The sequence below is a fragment of the Lipophrys pholis genome (assembly GCF_963383615.2).
Source record: "Lipophrys pholis genome assembly, chromosome: 7".
NCBI lineage: Eukaryota > Metazoa > Chordata > Actinopteri > Blenniiformes > Blenniidae > Lipophrys > Lipophrys pholis.
Window position 1 is genome coordinate 14,213,881 of NC_137638.1, and position 17,689 is coordinate 14,231,569.

Genomic DNA, 17,689 nt, shown 5'->3' on the forward strand with positions numbered 1-17,689 from the left:
TCTGATTTCCAAAGAACACAAACTCCCCAATGAAAAGAAACAAATAACACGACCTCATTCTTATTTTAACAATTTTTTATGGTTACTCATTCTTCAATTAGTCGTTCCAGACATGCAAAAAATATGATAGGAAACAAAATAAAAAAACGTGCAAAAAAGGAAAAAGAAAAGAACATATATTTGCACTAATATGAATTTATCTATCTATGCACAGGTATCCACAGACTAGATCAACATATATCACAAGGTACAATATTGCACAATATATTTTCTTTCTTTCTTTCTTGTCTTTCTTTCTTTCTTTCTTTCTTTCTTATAAGCCCCCCCCCCCCCCCCCCCCCCCCACAAAAATAAATAAATAAATAAAACCTGTGCAATTTAGTCGTCCTCGTTTTGTGATCATGATTTCACTAGATTCTTTATGAGAAACAATAAATTAAAGTAGCCTCGTTCTCTCTGGTTGTTTTCTGTTGCCATCTCGTGCTGCAATTTATCATTACATCATTTCTAAATCCTCTCAAAGAAGTTGCCAACCGAACCGTAAGTAACAAGATGCCATGTTCGTCATTATTAATAGTTTATTGTTGATTTATTGTTGATTTTAATAAACCGTCATCCTCACCACGTGAGTGTGTTGCTCGTTGACTCGGCCACTAAAGCGGAACTGTTGTTCTTGCTTCTTGAATTTACCCGGAGCCTAGACGTTGTGGCACACTGTGGAGCAGGAGCTCACGGGGCTTTCAGCACTTATTATTTTGCAGCAGCTTTAGTAGTTATTTGAATTTGTTTAGGTTTTAGAAACTAGAAGCATCTCCGATTACTTCCGCTGTGGTTGTGAAAACAGGTAAGAATAAAAAAAAAGTCAATTTGTTTGTTGTTTATACTTTACTGACACTGTGATGAGTATGTTGTTATGATTCCTTTTAATACTTTATAAAGGCTTGAGGACAGTATAAAGCACATTAATCCATTTATTCCCCGAGTTTCAACCTCGCTGACAGCACCAACAAGTATTCTCATCATGTCGTATGAGGCTATAGATTCGCATGACATCCGGAGACGTGTTCATGTCACTTTATTTTGCTATTTGTTACATTCTTATTCTTCATTAAATGTAAATATATCCCTGTTTGTTACACGTGAAAAAAAACTGTCAAACCCTCTCCTGTATTCATCTTACTTTAGATCTACTCTGTGGAGAGAAAATAACAGCAACTCTTATTTGTGTCATGGATGGGATGAGGATGGAAGAGGAGGATGATTGTCCGGAGCTGGTGCCCATCGACAGCCAGCCTGCTCCTCCTGCTGCTGCTCAGATACCGGTCACTATCATCACAGGTTACCTTGGTGAGGTCTGCATTACTGACCGCTTTAATGAGCTTATGGAGGAGATTATACCCTCAGATTTTTGTAATCCCGTCTCACCACGATGAAGCAGCTGGGTGTTGTTCACTCCTTCTTTTCGTTGTTATTGTTGTTGTTGCTTAATGCTTATGTTATCAGAGAAATATGTAATGTATCCACACATGTCTGTATCAGAATGGTCTTTATTGTCCTTGTTATAAACAATGACATTGTAAGTGCAGTCTGTGCATGTGCCACGTTGTAACTATATAAAGAGAAAGAACATTTAAAAGAGAACAAAATAACTGTGCATATACTACAGAATACATGTATAAATACAAAGTTGAAGGTATTGGAGAGGATTTATATAAAGCTACATTTAAATATATAGCTCGTAAAATATATATATTTTTCTAAAAGTTTAATCAGGATCCCCCTTTCGGAGATGTTTACTAAATTAATTCGTTCATTACACAATGTCATGTGTTTATCTTCCTCAAAATATAAAAGAAAAAATATGTCCCACCTCTTTAAACATATACACAGTATATTAATAATTTTCACTGTGCATCTCGATCGCTTAAGATAAGCCTTCATGCCCTGTAACTGAATGAGTTTTTAATTTATAAACGTTGTTTGTTAATAAAGTTAGAAAACATTTTTCTCTGGTGAATTTTAAAACTTTAAATGGGGTTTATTTTCCTTAAAATGTAATTATACGTTCCGCGTGTGTTTCTTTGCAGGTGCTGGAAAAACTACACTCCTGAACTACATCTTAACAGAACAACACAACAAGCGGATTGCTGTCATACTCAATGAATTTGGAGAAGGTAAACTAAACATGTCCTTCAAAACAAATCCGGACGTTGGTCAATTATTTCTTTATGTTACCACAAGAGGGCAGTATAGTGACATACTACCAAAAGGAAACATTGGGGTTTTTTTTTTCAAGGCAACAAGAAGTTGTTCGCAGCAATATTATTATTTTTTTATTTAAACATGGGGAAAAGAGTTTGAAAGAAATCTTATCTAATTGTTTGGAACTTTTATAACTCTTCAAAAAATGATTGTCAAAAATGATTGATTTGAAAGTTATTAGGGGAGAGGTATTGGACAGTCTAATCTTCTTCTCTTGATTCCTCTTTTTTTTTTCTCCATCTCCATCTCCTTGCAGGCAGCGCTCTGGAGAAGTCCCTCGCTGTCAGTCAGTCCGGAGAGCTGTACGAGGAGTGGCTGGAACTGAGAAACGGCTGCCTCTGCTGCTCTGTCAAGTGCGTACAGAAAACCAGGGTCCATTTGTGGTGTTACTGTGAACTTTGATTTTATCTTTGGGACTTATGTCACTAACATGTGTGATCAACTGGACGGACAGTGAGTCAAAACTCAGCGTGCCCCATGCTCAGGTTGAGCTTTTTGAAGAAAGAGAAGAACTATACAGCGTCGCACGATAGGACCACCACGCCAGACTCTCATGTCGCTTCACTTTCATCTATGTAAAGTGATCTGAGATGAGTTCATTAGTAGAATGAATGGCAAACCAGACAACGAATGTTCAGCGCACGGGAACTCCTTTCGAGATTGTTGGGAAAGCTTCAGGTGGTGACCTCATAAAAAGCAGTTTATTGTATTCCATCTTTGTGATTCGGTTGATGCTGTGTTATCATCAAGCAAAAAAACATAAAAATACTACCTCGACTTTTCAAAGTCAATCATGTGTCATTTCTAATATTTGATGGCTCTTCCTTCTTGTATTTTTTTATTTTTTATTTTTTTTTTAGGGATAATGGTCTTAAAGCCATCGAGAACCTGATGGAGAAGAAAGGAAAGTTCGACTATATCTTGTTAGAAACCACAGGACTCGCTGATCCAGGTAACGAAACCCCGATATCCTCTGGATTTAATCATGTGTTAGTTCTACTTTAGAGTGACAAACACTTTGACTCTCACTTATTTAAGATTCACATTCTGCTGCACCTCGGTGACCCGCTGTTTCTTCAGGAGGCGCGTCGGTGTGTGTGTGTGTGTGTGTGTGTGTGTGTGTGTGTGTGTGTGTGTGTGTGTGTGTGTGTGTGTGTGTGTGTGTGTGTGTGTGTGTGTGTGTGTGTGTGTGTGTGTGTGTGTGTGTGTGTGTGTGTGTGTGTGTGTGCGCGCACACACAGGCTTGTGCGTGTTAGCTGGAGGCGATGGGGTGACTTCTTACAGGCCTCACTCACAACACAGACATTTGATAGGTGACAGTGTTCACATGATAAAACAGATTCAACTCCTGTTTGTAATGCCGCTTTTGTTTTTTTTATTCCTTTGTTATTTATTTATTTATTTTACTTTTTTAGCTTTGTTTTGTAGTTTTTCTTAGATTTTCTCTGACAAAAATGGATAAAAAAAATTCCGTTTATACTTCCGGGACAACTTCTTGAATGCACCATTGATCACTGTGGCCTAGAAACCGTAACATGTCAGACTCTGTGGAGCCCACGACAAGTTCGACTGAGTGCTGATGGTCTGGTAATGGCAATGTTGCATACATATCTAAAATATTTGGTTTCCTTGAAACAAAACGCATCATGATCCAGGCTCGTGACGACTTTGAACATCGAACACAACCAGATGGCATTTCTGAGACCAGGATCTGTATTTGACAAGCTACTTATTCTTTCTTTACCAAACGTTTTCTCAGCAAATATAGGGAAATACTGCTCATATTTATTTAACAACCAAAAGTATTACTTGTATGAGATTTATAAATATCGAAATACCGGAGGCTTCCTTTCAGACGGGCTGAAGATTTCTCTTTTTTATTTGCATTTTGTGGAAAAACAGGCTCTGCATTTACTGCTTACCTTGCGTTCATATGTCAAAATGTTTACGTACACCAGCCCAGCAAAAAGGTATTTAGGCTGTGTTGTGTGGCTTATTACTTTCAGATCCCACAGTCTTTTTTTTGTTAAAATATCAGTAAAGGTATGAATACTCATATCAGAATTTCAATATTTTGCAGCAAACTGAAGACCTGACTTGTGTTACTGAAACCGAAGCTCAAAAAAAAACGAGCTGTCCGTTCATCTGTCAGGTTTGAATAGGAAATCAATATGAGGCCATTACGGGGCGAGCGCTGCGACGACTGGGGTGTGTCGCTAAGTGACAGGTGTCGGGGGGGGGGGGGGGGGGGTCGCGGCACGGCCAGATACACACCACTTGGCTTCACAGACAAGAAGCGACGGAGCACGCTCAGGCCGGGCTGTCCTCGCCCAGCTGCCATGTCATTGGCTTGTTATGGAGTGGGACAGGTCTGTCATTGGTGGTGGCAGCGCCGTCAATCACAAGAATCCCCCCCACCCCCCCCCCCCCCCCCGGGGAGGGGGTTCTCCTCTCCCAATTCACCGAGAGGCTGGATGAGTTATGTGAAGCGTGCCACTCAAAAACGGTGTTTTCATTACGCACCCATCAAATATTTACCGTGCTTTCTTATTTCCGTTTGGCAGTTTGACAAAAGTGCATTATGTGAACAAGCTGTGGCGGGTGGGTGGGGGGGGGGGGGGGGGGGGGGGGGGGGGGGGGGGGGGGGGGGGGGCAGAGCGTCTTGTAATAACCGGGAAAATAGAAACAAACCAAATGTACCCGGAGGACATCAACAATTGAAAGCTTCAGATATTGGTTTTATATGATCCACAGACCTGAACATTTCAAAAAAATAATAATTTAAGCAGGATTTGTGAATATAGAAATACACACAAAATATAGTGAAACTCTGGAAAAATGTAATTTATCCATTTCAACACAATCGATTCACATTTTTGATTCTAAATAAAAAAAAATTTTTTTCAAACCTTTTAGATGAAATTGCATTTTTTATTTTTATGCTGTTGATTTGACAGAATGTAAACATTCGTTTACCTTGGAATCTTAATCTTTATCTTCTATTCAATCATTTTAAAACCCGATAAGAAAATGGATCAGTAACTTTCTGTTGAATTCTATTGAGAGAATTCACCGTTTCAGCAGTCTCGAAGCTATTTGCACCACAGTCACACACCAGTGATTGGCCGCTGCAGTTCAAGGCGCTCGGCCATCATTGGAAGCAATTTCTGGTTCCAATGTGTCGCTCAAGAGCACATTGACACATGGACAGGGGGACATGGGGGATCAGACTACCAACCTTTGAACTGGGAGACGACCTGCTCTACCGAATGAGCCACCCAGATACTAAAATTATGATTAGTTTGTCTCAATATTTCTGGAAAAAGAGGAAATTTTTCAAAAGGTCTTTGTTTTCTGCGCTCTGTCGACTTTGATTTGTTTATTTACGCCACATAATCAGTTCTTTACTTCGAATGTGTCCAACAGGAGCCGTGGCCTCCATGTTCTGGGTGGATGCTGAGCTCGGCAGTGATATCTATTTGGACGGTGAGAGATTTTCAGAAATGTTTGTGTCTGATTTTGTTTGTTTTTTAATGACCAAACTGTAGTTTTTTACATTCTATTTTATTTACTACAGTAGAGAAGTCCTGACGTTTTAATCCTATTTATAGCTGCCTGGCTCATTTGGGGATTTTGTTTTGTTTCTAGATTGCAGATGCTCCCAAATGCAGGTTTTATAATTGAATCCCCTTCGGACCTTCAACCAAAGCACAATGTATAAAAAAAACATTTGATCTAACTCGCCTAAAATGCGTGTTTCACAGTAACTGGAGTGGAAATTTCTCTCACTCATGAAGGTTTTTGCGTAAATGAATCCGAGTTGAGTCTTTCTTCAACACTAAACACACTTAAAACATTAACTTAGTGACTCTGAGACACTAACCGGTTGTCTCGATGTACCGAAGCGTGTTGTAGTGGTGTCTTTGATTAAATAAGTGTTGCTTTTATGCTTTTGTTGTTATGTTCCTTTGATGTGTGTACTCTATTTGTTCATTCCAGGCATCGTCACTGTCATTGACGCCAAATACGGACTGCAGGTAACGACCAGCGAGAAGAAATGACCATTACAATGAGAATTCCGTCACGGTTTTTTGGTTTTTTTTTATCACAAACTTCTTGTTTCCGTGGCTAAACGTACAAATTAGCAACCAACCAGAACATTTTATTCTGCATTTGAGCTTATATTGGTTATGATTAAGCGACAGTCAGATCAATTACGTAGTGGAAAACTAAAAGGTGCGTGACCCACTTTTTTATTTTTTCCACAAATACTAAGAACGCTCAGTGACGCAGCCGTTGTGTCCTTCTTCTATATTTCCTGCCAACACTCAGAGACATTCACTTATGCACGTGCACACACACACACACACACACACACAGACAATTTAAGAGTCACCAGTAAAGCTGATGCACATGTCTTTACACCGTGGGTGGAAGCCAGAGGACCTTGGGCTCAGGGAGAACATGCAAACCGACACGTTCTCTACTATCAAAACATTTTTTTGGTTTATTTTTTTTAACTGATTTGGTCTTAAAGTTGATTATTTTTACGCAAATTACAATTCAAATATCAGATACTGTCAATGTCAAAAGCTCGATGGTTTGTGGTTTTGCTTTAAATCAGTGACCGTATCGGTGTTGGAGAAATGGAGCTTTTAAACTGACCTGTTTACTAAAACTACTTTCACACAGCTCGTTGGCGTTTTTCATGCAAATCAGTTTTTTTTTTTTTAAAGTGTGGTTGTATGTGGAGCAGGAACTGCTTTATCTCCACCCCATCTCTGTTCAGCTATGTCTGAACTCTGTTTTCTAGTGTCCTGGTTCTGCTTATTTTCTAAAGTTAAACTCCCCAATTGTATTAATTATGATGTCAGTCATAAAAACATGTTTTAATCATTGTTTCCTTTTTAAAAAGGGGAAATACCCCCCCCCCCCCCCCCACCCCCCCCCCCCCCCTCCCCCCCTGCCCCGACGTGTCTCCTGCTCCTTGATGCTCCTCGCACCCCCTCTGAGAATGCCCACCCCACACCTCTCTGGTGTAAATGGTGCAAACACTATGTTGAAACTTTTTTCACTTAACAAACCCGCTTTAGAGGCTCAGAAAATCAAACGGATTATTAGAAGTCACTCACTGCAGCCGGCGTACTCCAGTGTTGTTTAGTATATTTGTGAAGAAGCCCGCGTAATGAGGGGGTTCTTCTTCACAGGAGGATCTCTGTCAAAGGCGCTCCCGCACACGTCCTGCCTTCATTTAAAGGAACAGGACAAGTGACACCGAGATAATAGGCTCTAATTTGAAGGCGTCACGCTCAATGAGGTGACGCGTTACACAGCCTGGGCCGCTGCTCTGTCCTCACAGTGCCGAGGCAACTCGAAGGAAGTGAAGAGCAAAATGAGAAGAGGGTTTCATAGTGAAGGAGTAATTGATATCGCAGTTGTGACCGTTGTAATGAGAGTGTCACATCCACTCGCCTGCCTCGCCGCTCAGCTGTCACATCAGATGTCCACCTGGGCGAAAGTAGATCCATAGATATCCCCTTTTCATCCGCACATTCCCCAAAAGGACTTCAACCACCGCAATGTGGACAATGTGACATAAAAGCAGCAGTCGGTCTTTCTATTAGTTTTATTTAATATGTTTTTGTCCTTCAGTCGCTCAGAGACGAGGCGGCAGTGATTCAGACGGTGACAGATGGACACTCGGGGGGGTCGAGATCCAGACTGACACATCCTGTTCCCTCTGTTATTACACATTGGACTGTTTAGGAAAATGCGGCGTCCTCTGAGCAGGCGCGGGACACAAACAGAAAAGTGATCTCTCGAGGTTTCACGTGTCAGGAAAGTTACTCAGCCTACTTAAGAGTAACACGGGCTTTATATCAGGCTATGTGTCAAATATTGTGGGTCGGCTCAAGCCAATGTTTGCAAGCAGTTGTAACTTTCTTAAAGAACACAAGCGCACAAAGTTTTGGACACAGAAACTTCTGCATCTCGGAAGTAGTGTTTGGTGCTGCGGTTGTGAATTTCGTGTCTTTATTATGTCCGTTTTGTCCATTTTTATGCAGCAATTAGCGGAAGAGAAAGCCGATGGACTCGTGAATGAAGCAGCCAGGTATGTTTTCTTTATTCTTTTTTAAAATCTTTAATGAGTACACACGACGAAACAATTTTATGGAGCTTTGGCCCGATGACTCAACACGCTGGGAAGTCTTTACATTTACCAAAAACTCTTTATTATTAAGAAAACTTACTATTTGTTTCCAAAGGGCAAAACTATAACGTTCTGGTAGGAGTACTTCAAACTAGACATTTCAGATTTAATCTTCTGAGGCCACTCACTAAATACAATTTTTTTTTAAAGCATTATAAGGTTTGATTTTTACCCCCAAAATAAGTGCACCATGTGCACAACAATTTCACTGCCATAAGTCTTTTTCTCAATTTTTTGTTGTTGTAAATCAAAAAGATGCATAAACAGTTTCTAAGCCACGGCAAAAGAAAACGGGGGAAATGTATTGTGACGTTCATGCCGACTTTATTAGCCTCTCAACAGGTTTACCAACACGTAGTGTTGTACTGTCGCCACACTTCTGTCTGTCTCCGGCCGAGTTTCTTCCAGCAGCTGTGTGCTGTTGTTGTTGTTGAACAAATACACCGAAGACAAAAGACCAGTCGTACGACCTTTTGCATTCTTGCGCTCTGCTTTTGTTCTTACCTCGAGACTAAACCCATTGGAGTCTGACCTGCAGGATCCCTTTGCCACCCATTAAGACTCACCCATTCAGCTTGAAAAATTTTTTTTAATGCAGTGTTGTCTTGTTTTGTTGCCGAGTGGTTGTGTTTTCTGGTTGGTGAGGATGGTTTTCCTTATTTTTTTCCACCACAAGAGTCTTTTCCATTTGAGCTCATTGTTGAATTTCTTGTTTTTCAGGCAGATTGCCGTCGCTGACCTCACCATCATCAACAAGACAGACCTGGTGAATGAAGAGGAACTGAACCAAGTCAGAGACACCGTCAGGTCAACGTCCTGCATTTCAGAACCGTTCGTTGAACAGAATATCTGGACTGGACACGAAAGTGAAATTGAAATGCACATTTTCTTTACCTTCAGGTCTATAAATGGTCTCGTCAAGATTCTGGAGACGCAGAGATCGAAGTAAGTGATCCCCCCCCCCCCCCCCCACCCCCCCACCCCTAAACAATTAAGGAATGATTTTGTGAGATGGGGTTAAGTAGCTCTCTGCGGTCAGGTTCCCCGCTGCGTTCAGTCCAACTCCCGCTCAGATCTTTGTATCAAAAGATGAAACGTCTCAGGCGTGACGTCCCTCCGGAGAAACACACATAAACAAACACAAACTGTTGAGCCTTGAGTAAACACCAAACCTTCAGTAGTGTCCAGTTACCCACAAGCCGTAGCTCTCTGACCCCCGGGCCTTCAAACCCGCGGGGTGGCTTGTGTGAACGTGCACGCGCCGTTTGTGTTTGTCCGTGCGTTCTGTGTTATTGAACTCGGGTAGCATCTGGCTAACACAAGCAGTGTGTATAAACGGTCTGGGTGTGTTTGGGCTGGGATTTGCCCTCCTACAGAGTTCAGACCAGGGTGAGGGGATGAAAGAGTCCGTGCTGCGAGGGGTTAATCGAAACAACGTTACCCAAACTTTTAGATGAAACCGGTTCACTCGGTTACCTTTTCATTTGAGTTTGTGCAGGCGAGAGTTCACATTTGCAGCTGGATTTATCAGCCACCTCAGTATGTTTAGATGTTTTTGATTGAAATAATAGTACTTTGTGGTCTTTTTTTTTTTTTTTTTACAGGGTGGATCTCTCTGAAGTGCTGGATCTGCATTCTTTCGACTGTGAGAATGGAGCAACGTGAGTTTGTTGCATTTCAGATCCACCTAAATAGAAAGTAAAGCAGTGCGTCTTCAGTATCTCTAAATAAAATCAGTCCGCTGCAATCACATTATGAATTTAGCAGGTTTTAGTTGTTTTTTTTAAATGTATAGTTTGGGATCTACAGTACCTGTTTTTTTAAGTGTTATTGTCAAAAAGCAGATTTTAAATATGATTTTTGTTTTTTGACGTTTTAAAATAGTTACATCACGTTTTTGATATGAAGTGCTGTGCTGAAAACAAAATAGGCACAAGAATTTTGCCCCAAAGTCAAGGTGATAAAATATTTACTAATGAAAATAACGTCCCGTTTGATGAATAAAAACTTTTAAATAGCTACTTAATGCTTTACCCATAATGTTCAGATTCAGTTTCATTCTCACCATGTGAACATGAAAGAATATGATTCAGTAGAAAATAAAATTAGAACTAAAACACATTGAATCGGACAAGAATATTAACCACGACCATCTCTTATTTCCAAACTCTTTTTTTTTTTGTTTTGTTTACTAAAATGTATTTTGACTGTATTAACGACCCTTGTCTGCTCCCTGGACCCAGCAGTCTTTGATACTGTTGCCGCTGCTCCTTTCTAATTAACAGACTCTTTTATTGAGCAATCCCCCTGTTACACCACAGCATGCCCATCATATTGTCTCTCCTGTCGAATGTCTTCCTCATGAATAGAATCAGTGTTCGTCCCTTCATGTGAATGAGCCGGCCGCCGTGTTAAAGCTCTCCTACATGCCCTCAGTCAGTGTTCCCCGGACCAGCTGCAGAGGATTAGAGCTGTTTGTGTCCACTGGCTCCTGAGGTGTTCCCCTTGTCCCAACAGACAACGCATTTGAGAATCCCGCCCCCCCCAAACCCCCCCCCCCCCCAGTCCCATGCTGGCTGTTTGAAGCGGGCCCCCCACCGCCCTGCCTGTGTGGTACTAACAGCACGCAGGGCTCAAGCAGCTGGACACAACATTAGCCTCCTTGTGAGGTCAGGGCAAAGTAGGGGTGAAAAGGGCTGTGGTTTGTTTGGGGGTGCCGGTGCGAGCGCTGGGAGATTTAATTGCCGTTTCTAAAGGTTTTTCAAGCCCATTAGGAGTTGCGTCTTTAGTCACTGATACGGCAATCAGTGTATCGCCCTGTAAGATTAGACGGGACGAGAAATCTAAAAGTCCAATGGTGAACCTCAATGATTGTGTCTTCGACACTTTTGTTGTGTCACTGGTGAGTTTTAGATGAGGGAATAGCTTATAAAGCAGGAATATTGTATTTTCAACCTTAGTATAGTGTGTGATGAGAGGGCTGCTCTCTGATTGATGCAGATAAATATTAATAAATATACGCTCTCGCAATACCTTAAGTACCAAAGTATTACTGATCATTCAAAAGTACCAATGAAAGATGTACAAAATATATATCTAATCTCCTAAAAAATGTATATGTGCATATATATATATCAGAAAATGATTTTAAATGTGTTTTCACTTTCACTTTGAGTAATTCTTTTGATTGCTCTGATATGTCTTAAAATCCATTTTGGGGGATCGAGCCTGAGATTTCTATAAAGGGTTCATATATTTTAGCTCAACTGCATAAGATATCCTCACAAACATTATGCAATAAGGAACTAGTATCATTTGGAAACGATTTATATGTCATATGAAAACAAAAGTGACCTTATTGTAAAGATAATGTGCAATTTATGGGCCTTAAATACGCAATACAAGTATTTGAATGACATTTCTATGATGGGATCGACACAAGCAAGTCAAGATAAAACCAGAAAAGCAAGTTGTTTACAATAAACAAGAAGGAGATGTACAGATGAGGCCTAAATAGCAGAAAACTACAAAAATCCACACCACTCTGATACAAATGTGATGATTTCACTTTCAAAGTCCTGATGTTCTGCACCTGACTGATCATTTTACATTGATCACTCTTCAGTTGTCATTCTTTAAGTGTTTCAGGGGTACAGGTATTACCTACTGTATATCAAAGTAATCCGTTTTAGAAGAAAAAAAAAAAGAAGTCCCACGTGAGGAATAAACATGGAGGAAAGAAATGTGATGTTTTGTAATAATTTCTCTCATCTGAAAGTCTTGCAGAGAAACTCCAGCTTGAAAATCCAACAAGATCACATCTCGACAAGGTATTGTTCCCTGAACTGTTTCAGCCGCATGTCGCAGGTAGAAACGCAGCTCTTTGAGCTCCTCTGAGAGTGTTTCTTGGTTTTGTTTGTTAATTGACTTCAACACATCATTTCCTACAGCACAAAGAGGGATCAAATCTCCCTGAGATGAAAACGGTGCCTTGCATTCCCTCAGGCTGTGACACTGTGGTGAAAACTCCCTCCCTGCTTTGCTTTTAGTGTGGAGATCAACTTGAGCCTTTTGATGTTTCCTAGTTATATTACAAATGGACCCATTCGGTCTCATACGCAACTTTTTGAGAACCCTTCTCGTCTTTGGTTGACAGGGTGTTGGCCAGACTGACTGCATATTATGGCTTTGCTGTTATTTGAATAGAATCCAGTTGTCATAAAAGGTTGCAAGTCGGCAGATATTTTCCCTCCAATTAGCAGGTAGACGTTGACAATGAAGAGGACATCTAAAGTCTTGTAGTTTGACGGTAAATGGTTCAAGGTGCCACTGAGGTCCATTATCTGCAAAGCTGGTAGATCCATTATTCTTTTTTTTAAATACATTCATTTTAAGTTTCTTCTACGTTTGGCAAAATACAGTTAGTGTGGATTTTTCCTTTACCAGTGCACCTTCCGTCACCTTGCAGCAATTAGGCCTCATATTGTTTTCAGTCGTGCTTTATACCCACCAACTTTTATCACAGGATGAGGAATGGTGAGGTTTTATTTGCGAGGGTAAATAATGGCATTGTTGTCTGTTTTCTCTCGGCTTCCCTTTCCCGCATGAAGCTCAAGAGCCCCTCAGACCCCCCACCCCCCCCCCCCCCCCAAAAACACAAACCACCTGCCCCCTCGTTGCTCTTTACATGTAAATGAGAATAGTGTTTTTCTGTTGTTATACCAAATGACAAGGAAGTGTGTAACCTTAACACTTCAACACAAACCCCCCCAAATATCTGCAAAGTGCCTTATTTAATACGGTGAGGTGTGTGTGTGTGTGTGTGTGTGTGTGTGTGTGTGTGTGTGTGTGTGTGTGTGTGTGTGTGTGTGTGTGTGTGTGTGTGTGTGTGTGTGTGTGTGTGTGTGTGTGTGTGTGTGTGTGTGTGTGTGTGTGTGTGTGTGTGTGTGTGTGTGTGTGTGTGTGTGTGTGTGTGTTCACGTTCACGCTTCCATTGAGAGATTCATCAGTGGAGGTGTTGATAAGCCACTTCTCTGGTGTAGTATTCATAATGGCGGCGCCAGTCTCAGCAAACTGGAGATTAATGTGAAAAAGTTTCTGAATTTATGTCACTGGTGTTTGTGAACGCCAGTGACTTATATATTATATATATATATATAAGAACTGATTTTACAGCCACTGCATTCAACACACATTGCATTGTATTTTCTTCACATTCTACCTTGCAGGAAGGGTGTCAAACAAACAGCCCACCGGCCAAAACTGGCACGTCAAAGACTCCACTTAGGCTTCTGGGACGACCATGAAGTATAAACATTAAAAGCAAATCTTACAATATTTACAATTACTAAATGTTGCTGCAGTTGGAATTGCAATATAAGGAAATTCAGATTTGAATTGATCCAACTGGTATTGCACTGCCCCATTACAGTAAAGTGGACCTGAGACTTTGAATGAGACAGAAGTTTGGCAGTGAAGCAGCATGAGTGTCAAATCCATACAGTGATGGTGAGATTTGGAAAATGTGCTGTAGGCTGCGGAAAAGAGATACTCTTTTGCTAAAAGCCAAATTAGTTGCAATTTAGGGTACAACAGAAATCTAGCAACTAGTAAATAGAGGTAATGGATTTTTCTTTCTTTCTTTTTTTATTAAAAATGTGAACCTAGAAATGCTTCATTTAATGTTGACTTTTTTAAACTAACTTCTTCATATTAAAAGCAAGAGAAACGGGGAGGAGAAATGATTTCTGGTTTATAATGCTTTCATTTTGGGAGTACGGCCCACCTGAGATCAAAAGGGGCTCTATGCGGCCTGAACTACAATTAGTTTGACGCCACTGGTTTACAGCCCCATATTTTCTAAGTGTCTTTCTTTCATATTTCACAGACTGAAAAAACTGTTGGAAACTTCCTTCAAAACTGCAAAAAAACAAAAACAAACTGCAAATTGTTACATGTAAGTAATATTTCTCTGTATGTCTCGTGTATCATTTTCAGAGTATTTTAACGGTGACCTTTGAGGCGAGTGGAGATCTGTCAGAAGAAGCCTTGAATTCCTTCATCCAGGTAAAGAGGCTCTGCCTCGGTCACATTCCCTGTTGCCCTTACTAATTAGATCTATTAAAGTAGGGTCCTTTAAAAAGTAAACACCCGTTTTCCACTGCTTCAGGATCTCCTGTGGGAAAAGATGTTCTGTAACAAAGAAGGGAACCCCATGACTGTCATCCGGTTGAAGGTACGGCCGAGCACAATGGTCACCCCGGTGACAGCAATCATCCCGAACGCCGGCTTTATTATCTTTATCAACCTGCTCGTAGGGCTTCATTCGGTGACGGTTAATGTGTCACTCGTGACTTGTGTTTGCAGGGCATCGTGTCTTTTGCAGATAAAGCCCACCAAGTGATGCTGCAGGGGGTCCACGAGCTGTACGAGCTGAATGAGACGCCACAGCTTTGGGAGGAGAATCCGCGAGTCAACCGACTGGTCTTTATAGGTGAGGACACACGGACTGCTCTGTATGTTTCCAGTTTCTCTTTAGCTGTGCAGTGAGTGGTATATTAAACTGAACAAGGTGGCTTCGACTGAGCTCTTTTATTCCCACACAGTCGCCACTGACCTCATTAGACGGGAGTATTTCTTAGAACCAAAGCTCGTAAAGGAGGATATAGTTACAAAATTAAAAAACTACCAGAAAGCAGTGGAATTGACCTTTAACAATGCGAGTCAAGACTTCTAATGAACTGTCACACATTTGTAACACAAGATTTTATCTTTAAAAACGGATTAAAACTGAAATGTATTGAAATACAGAAAGTACAAAACGATTATGACCATCAAAGCGACAACATATAAAATATATATATAAGTATATTAAAATGTCCTTCTTTCACTTCTCTATTTCTTGTCTGTGTTTTTCTGTTTTTAAATATGAGTGTGTTATTGAACCTTTGTCTTAGAGAGGAGTTTTCTGTTGCCATCTGGGACAAAGTTTACTTCAGTAATGTCATTTCACAACTTCAAATGTCTGATTTTGGGAAATTTGCATAGCATTATTTTTGGCGCTGAGATTTCCTGGAGATGTTGACTGGGGAGTAGTTCTGGCTGTTAAACAGAACAGTTCAGTTCAGTTAATTGTCAAAAACAAAATCTAAACTTTTCTTTGTTCACCTGTAGAGCGCCTGGTGAATCATTCAGCTCTGTTTCTGTATGTGAACACTGTTATGACCCTTTTACGTGCATTGATGCTCATGCTGGTCGTTTCTCTTGTTTTACAGGAAGAAACCTGGACAAGGACGTCCTGCACGAGAAGTTCATGTCTTCTGTTGTGCTGGGCACACGGAGAAATTAGCTGCTTGTTGCTCCTTCAAACCAAATCTGGGCCGATTGTGGAGCACGTTTTGCGAAAGTGGCCGCCCACTGATTTGAGATTGTCTCTCTGAAATTTGTTCCTTTCCTACGAGGATGACAGCAGTTGTGGTCAGTACAGTGGCTCTACGCCTTCCAATGCTGGAGAGTTTGACGTGTTTGGTTCCTGAAAATTTACTGAACACCTAGTAGACATCTGTAAAAGTGTTTTCTCCCATGTTTACCTTATAAAGTCTGCGTTTTTTTGATAGGTGGGAACCCCCTCGTGTTTTCACCCCCTGTTTCTGCAGGCAGAGAGACTGAGATCACCAGAATTACAATTGTCGCGCTTAAATGAAACTTTCTTTATTTTTAAATTATTCTAAATGAAGTTTTCTTCAAAAGATTGTATTTGTTACTTTCTGATGCACCAAAACAAAAAAAGGGTTTAATTATTTGTTCGCTTAGATATATATATATTTTTTTTTTAAAGTTAACAGCTCTGTGCTATTAACATAACAGAGACTTGGTCCTATTGTGTTATGGTGGCAAGATCACTATGATATTCAAAGTGTGGAAAGCCCTTGCAGACCATTAACATTTCAGCTTTTATTGTTAGAAAACAGAGTTAAAGTGTGGTTAGAATATAGGTGGAGCGATATCATGGGCAACTTAACACTTCACTAGTTGTTCACATTTTAGCTCTCCCCAGATAATGCTGTGGCTTTAATTGAATAAAGTAATCTTTTGATTTATTTACTCTCCTTTGTATTTTTCTTTACAGTTTTCTGGCTGGCTTGGTAGAAATGCATTTGTTTGATGTGTTTGACCAGGAATTGTTGTGATTGAACCCTTTCATATCCGACTGTTCAAAATGACATCAAATGGGTCCAAAATGACCCGTTTTGACATTTGACTGCAGTTCAAATACTTTAACTGTAATTTTTTTCACTGTGACTCTTGATGACGGCCCTAATGTGAAATAAAACTCTAAATAAATAAAACACTGAAAAGAATGTTACATTTCTATGGTTTTGTATACACTTTAATGTATATTTGACGTCTGTCTGTCGAGTTGGATTTTAAATCCACTCGTGAGGATCTCATCAGATAAATGATGGTTCAGCAGTGCTATAAATTCAGCTTTAGCATCTTTTCATGTTAACAGCTCATTTTTGTGTTTGAACATTCATTTATTGACACAGTCATGTGAGAATCCTGACACACGCGCGCGCACTCACACAGTAGGCCCAGTCCGGTGAGGAAATAGGTGGGAGTTTTCCCAATATAATCATTTGCAATTGAGATTTTTCAGCTGCAGTGGTTTATAGCACATATCCGCTACTGGACAGGTTTGCTTTGAGGACGGCTTTGCTTATTCATCCCCGTCGTAAAGCCGCGCGGTGCCCGCTGGCACAGAGCGCACTGTGCGGTGGAGCCGTTTCCTTCTTGATTCTGATGCTGATTGCCTCGTTAAGACGGCTATTGCCTCTTTTCTCTGCTGGCCGTTGGGCGCTTTGCCTCGGCCATTTTCATGGTCACGCCACCCACGGGCATCCGAAGGTGGCAAACTAAACGAACCTGCGGGGGATTTCTAGGGGGAAAACGCATAGTTTGTCATCACGTGTTAAGCGTGGTGTTAAAATTCCCACGAGCGCCACGTCCCCGACTCTACAATTCTTTCTTAAATTTGTAAAAAAAAAAGGTTAAGTTGAATAAGTCAACATTTACAAAGTACAATTTGTCCTCTTATTATGACGGCTTCTTAGTAGACAAAATGCCCCGGTGGATTCAGAGAAAGTACATACTTCATCAGACAACTATTCAGGCGCCTATATCTCACACTATCTCCACTTTGATCCTAATATAATT

The 17,689-nt window shown here is 40.6% G+C and overlaps 1 protein-coding gene across 1 annotated transcript; it reads left to right on the top strand.

Moving 5' to 3' along the window:
• Positions 1 to 699: 699 nt before the first annotated feature.
• Positions 700 to 16,837, top strand: cbwd (COBW domain containing). Its single transcript, XM_080468032.1, has 16 exons — positions 700 to 844; positions 1,186 to 1,347; positions 2,088 to 2,174; positions 2,519 to 2,615; positions 3,123 to 3,214; positions 5,689 to 5,748; positions 6,262 to 6,299; positions 8,328 to 8,374; positions 9,194 to 9,280; positions 9,374 to 9,418; positions 10,078 to 10,134; positions 12,252 to 12,303; positions 14,471 to 14,539; positions 14,643 to 14,708; positions 14,840 to 14,966; positions 15,748 to 16,837. The coding sequence occupies exons 2-16, from the start codon at positions 1,230 to 1,232 to the stop codon at positions 15,819 to 15,821; spliced, it is 1,116 nt and encodes a 371-aa protein (XP_080324158.1). The 5' UTR covers positions 700 to 844; positions 1,186 to 1,229; the 3' UTR covers positions 15,822 to 16,837.
• Positions 16,838 to 17,689: the final 852 nt, after the last annotated feature.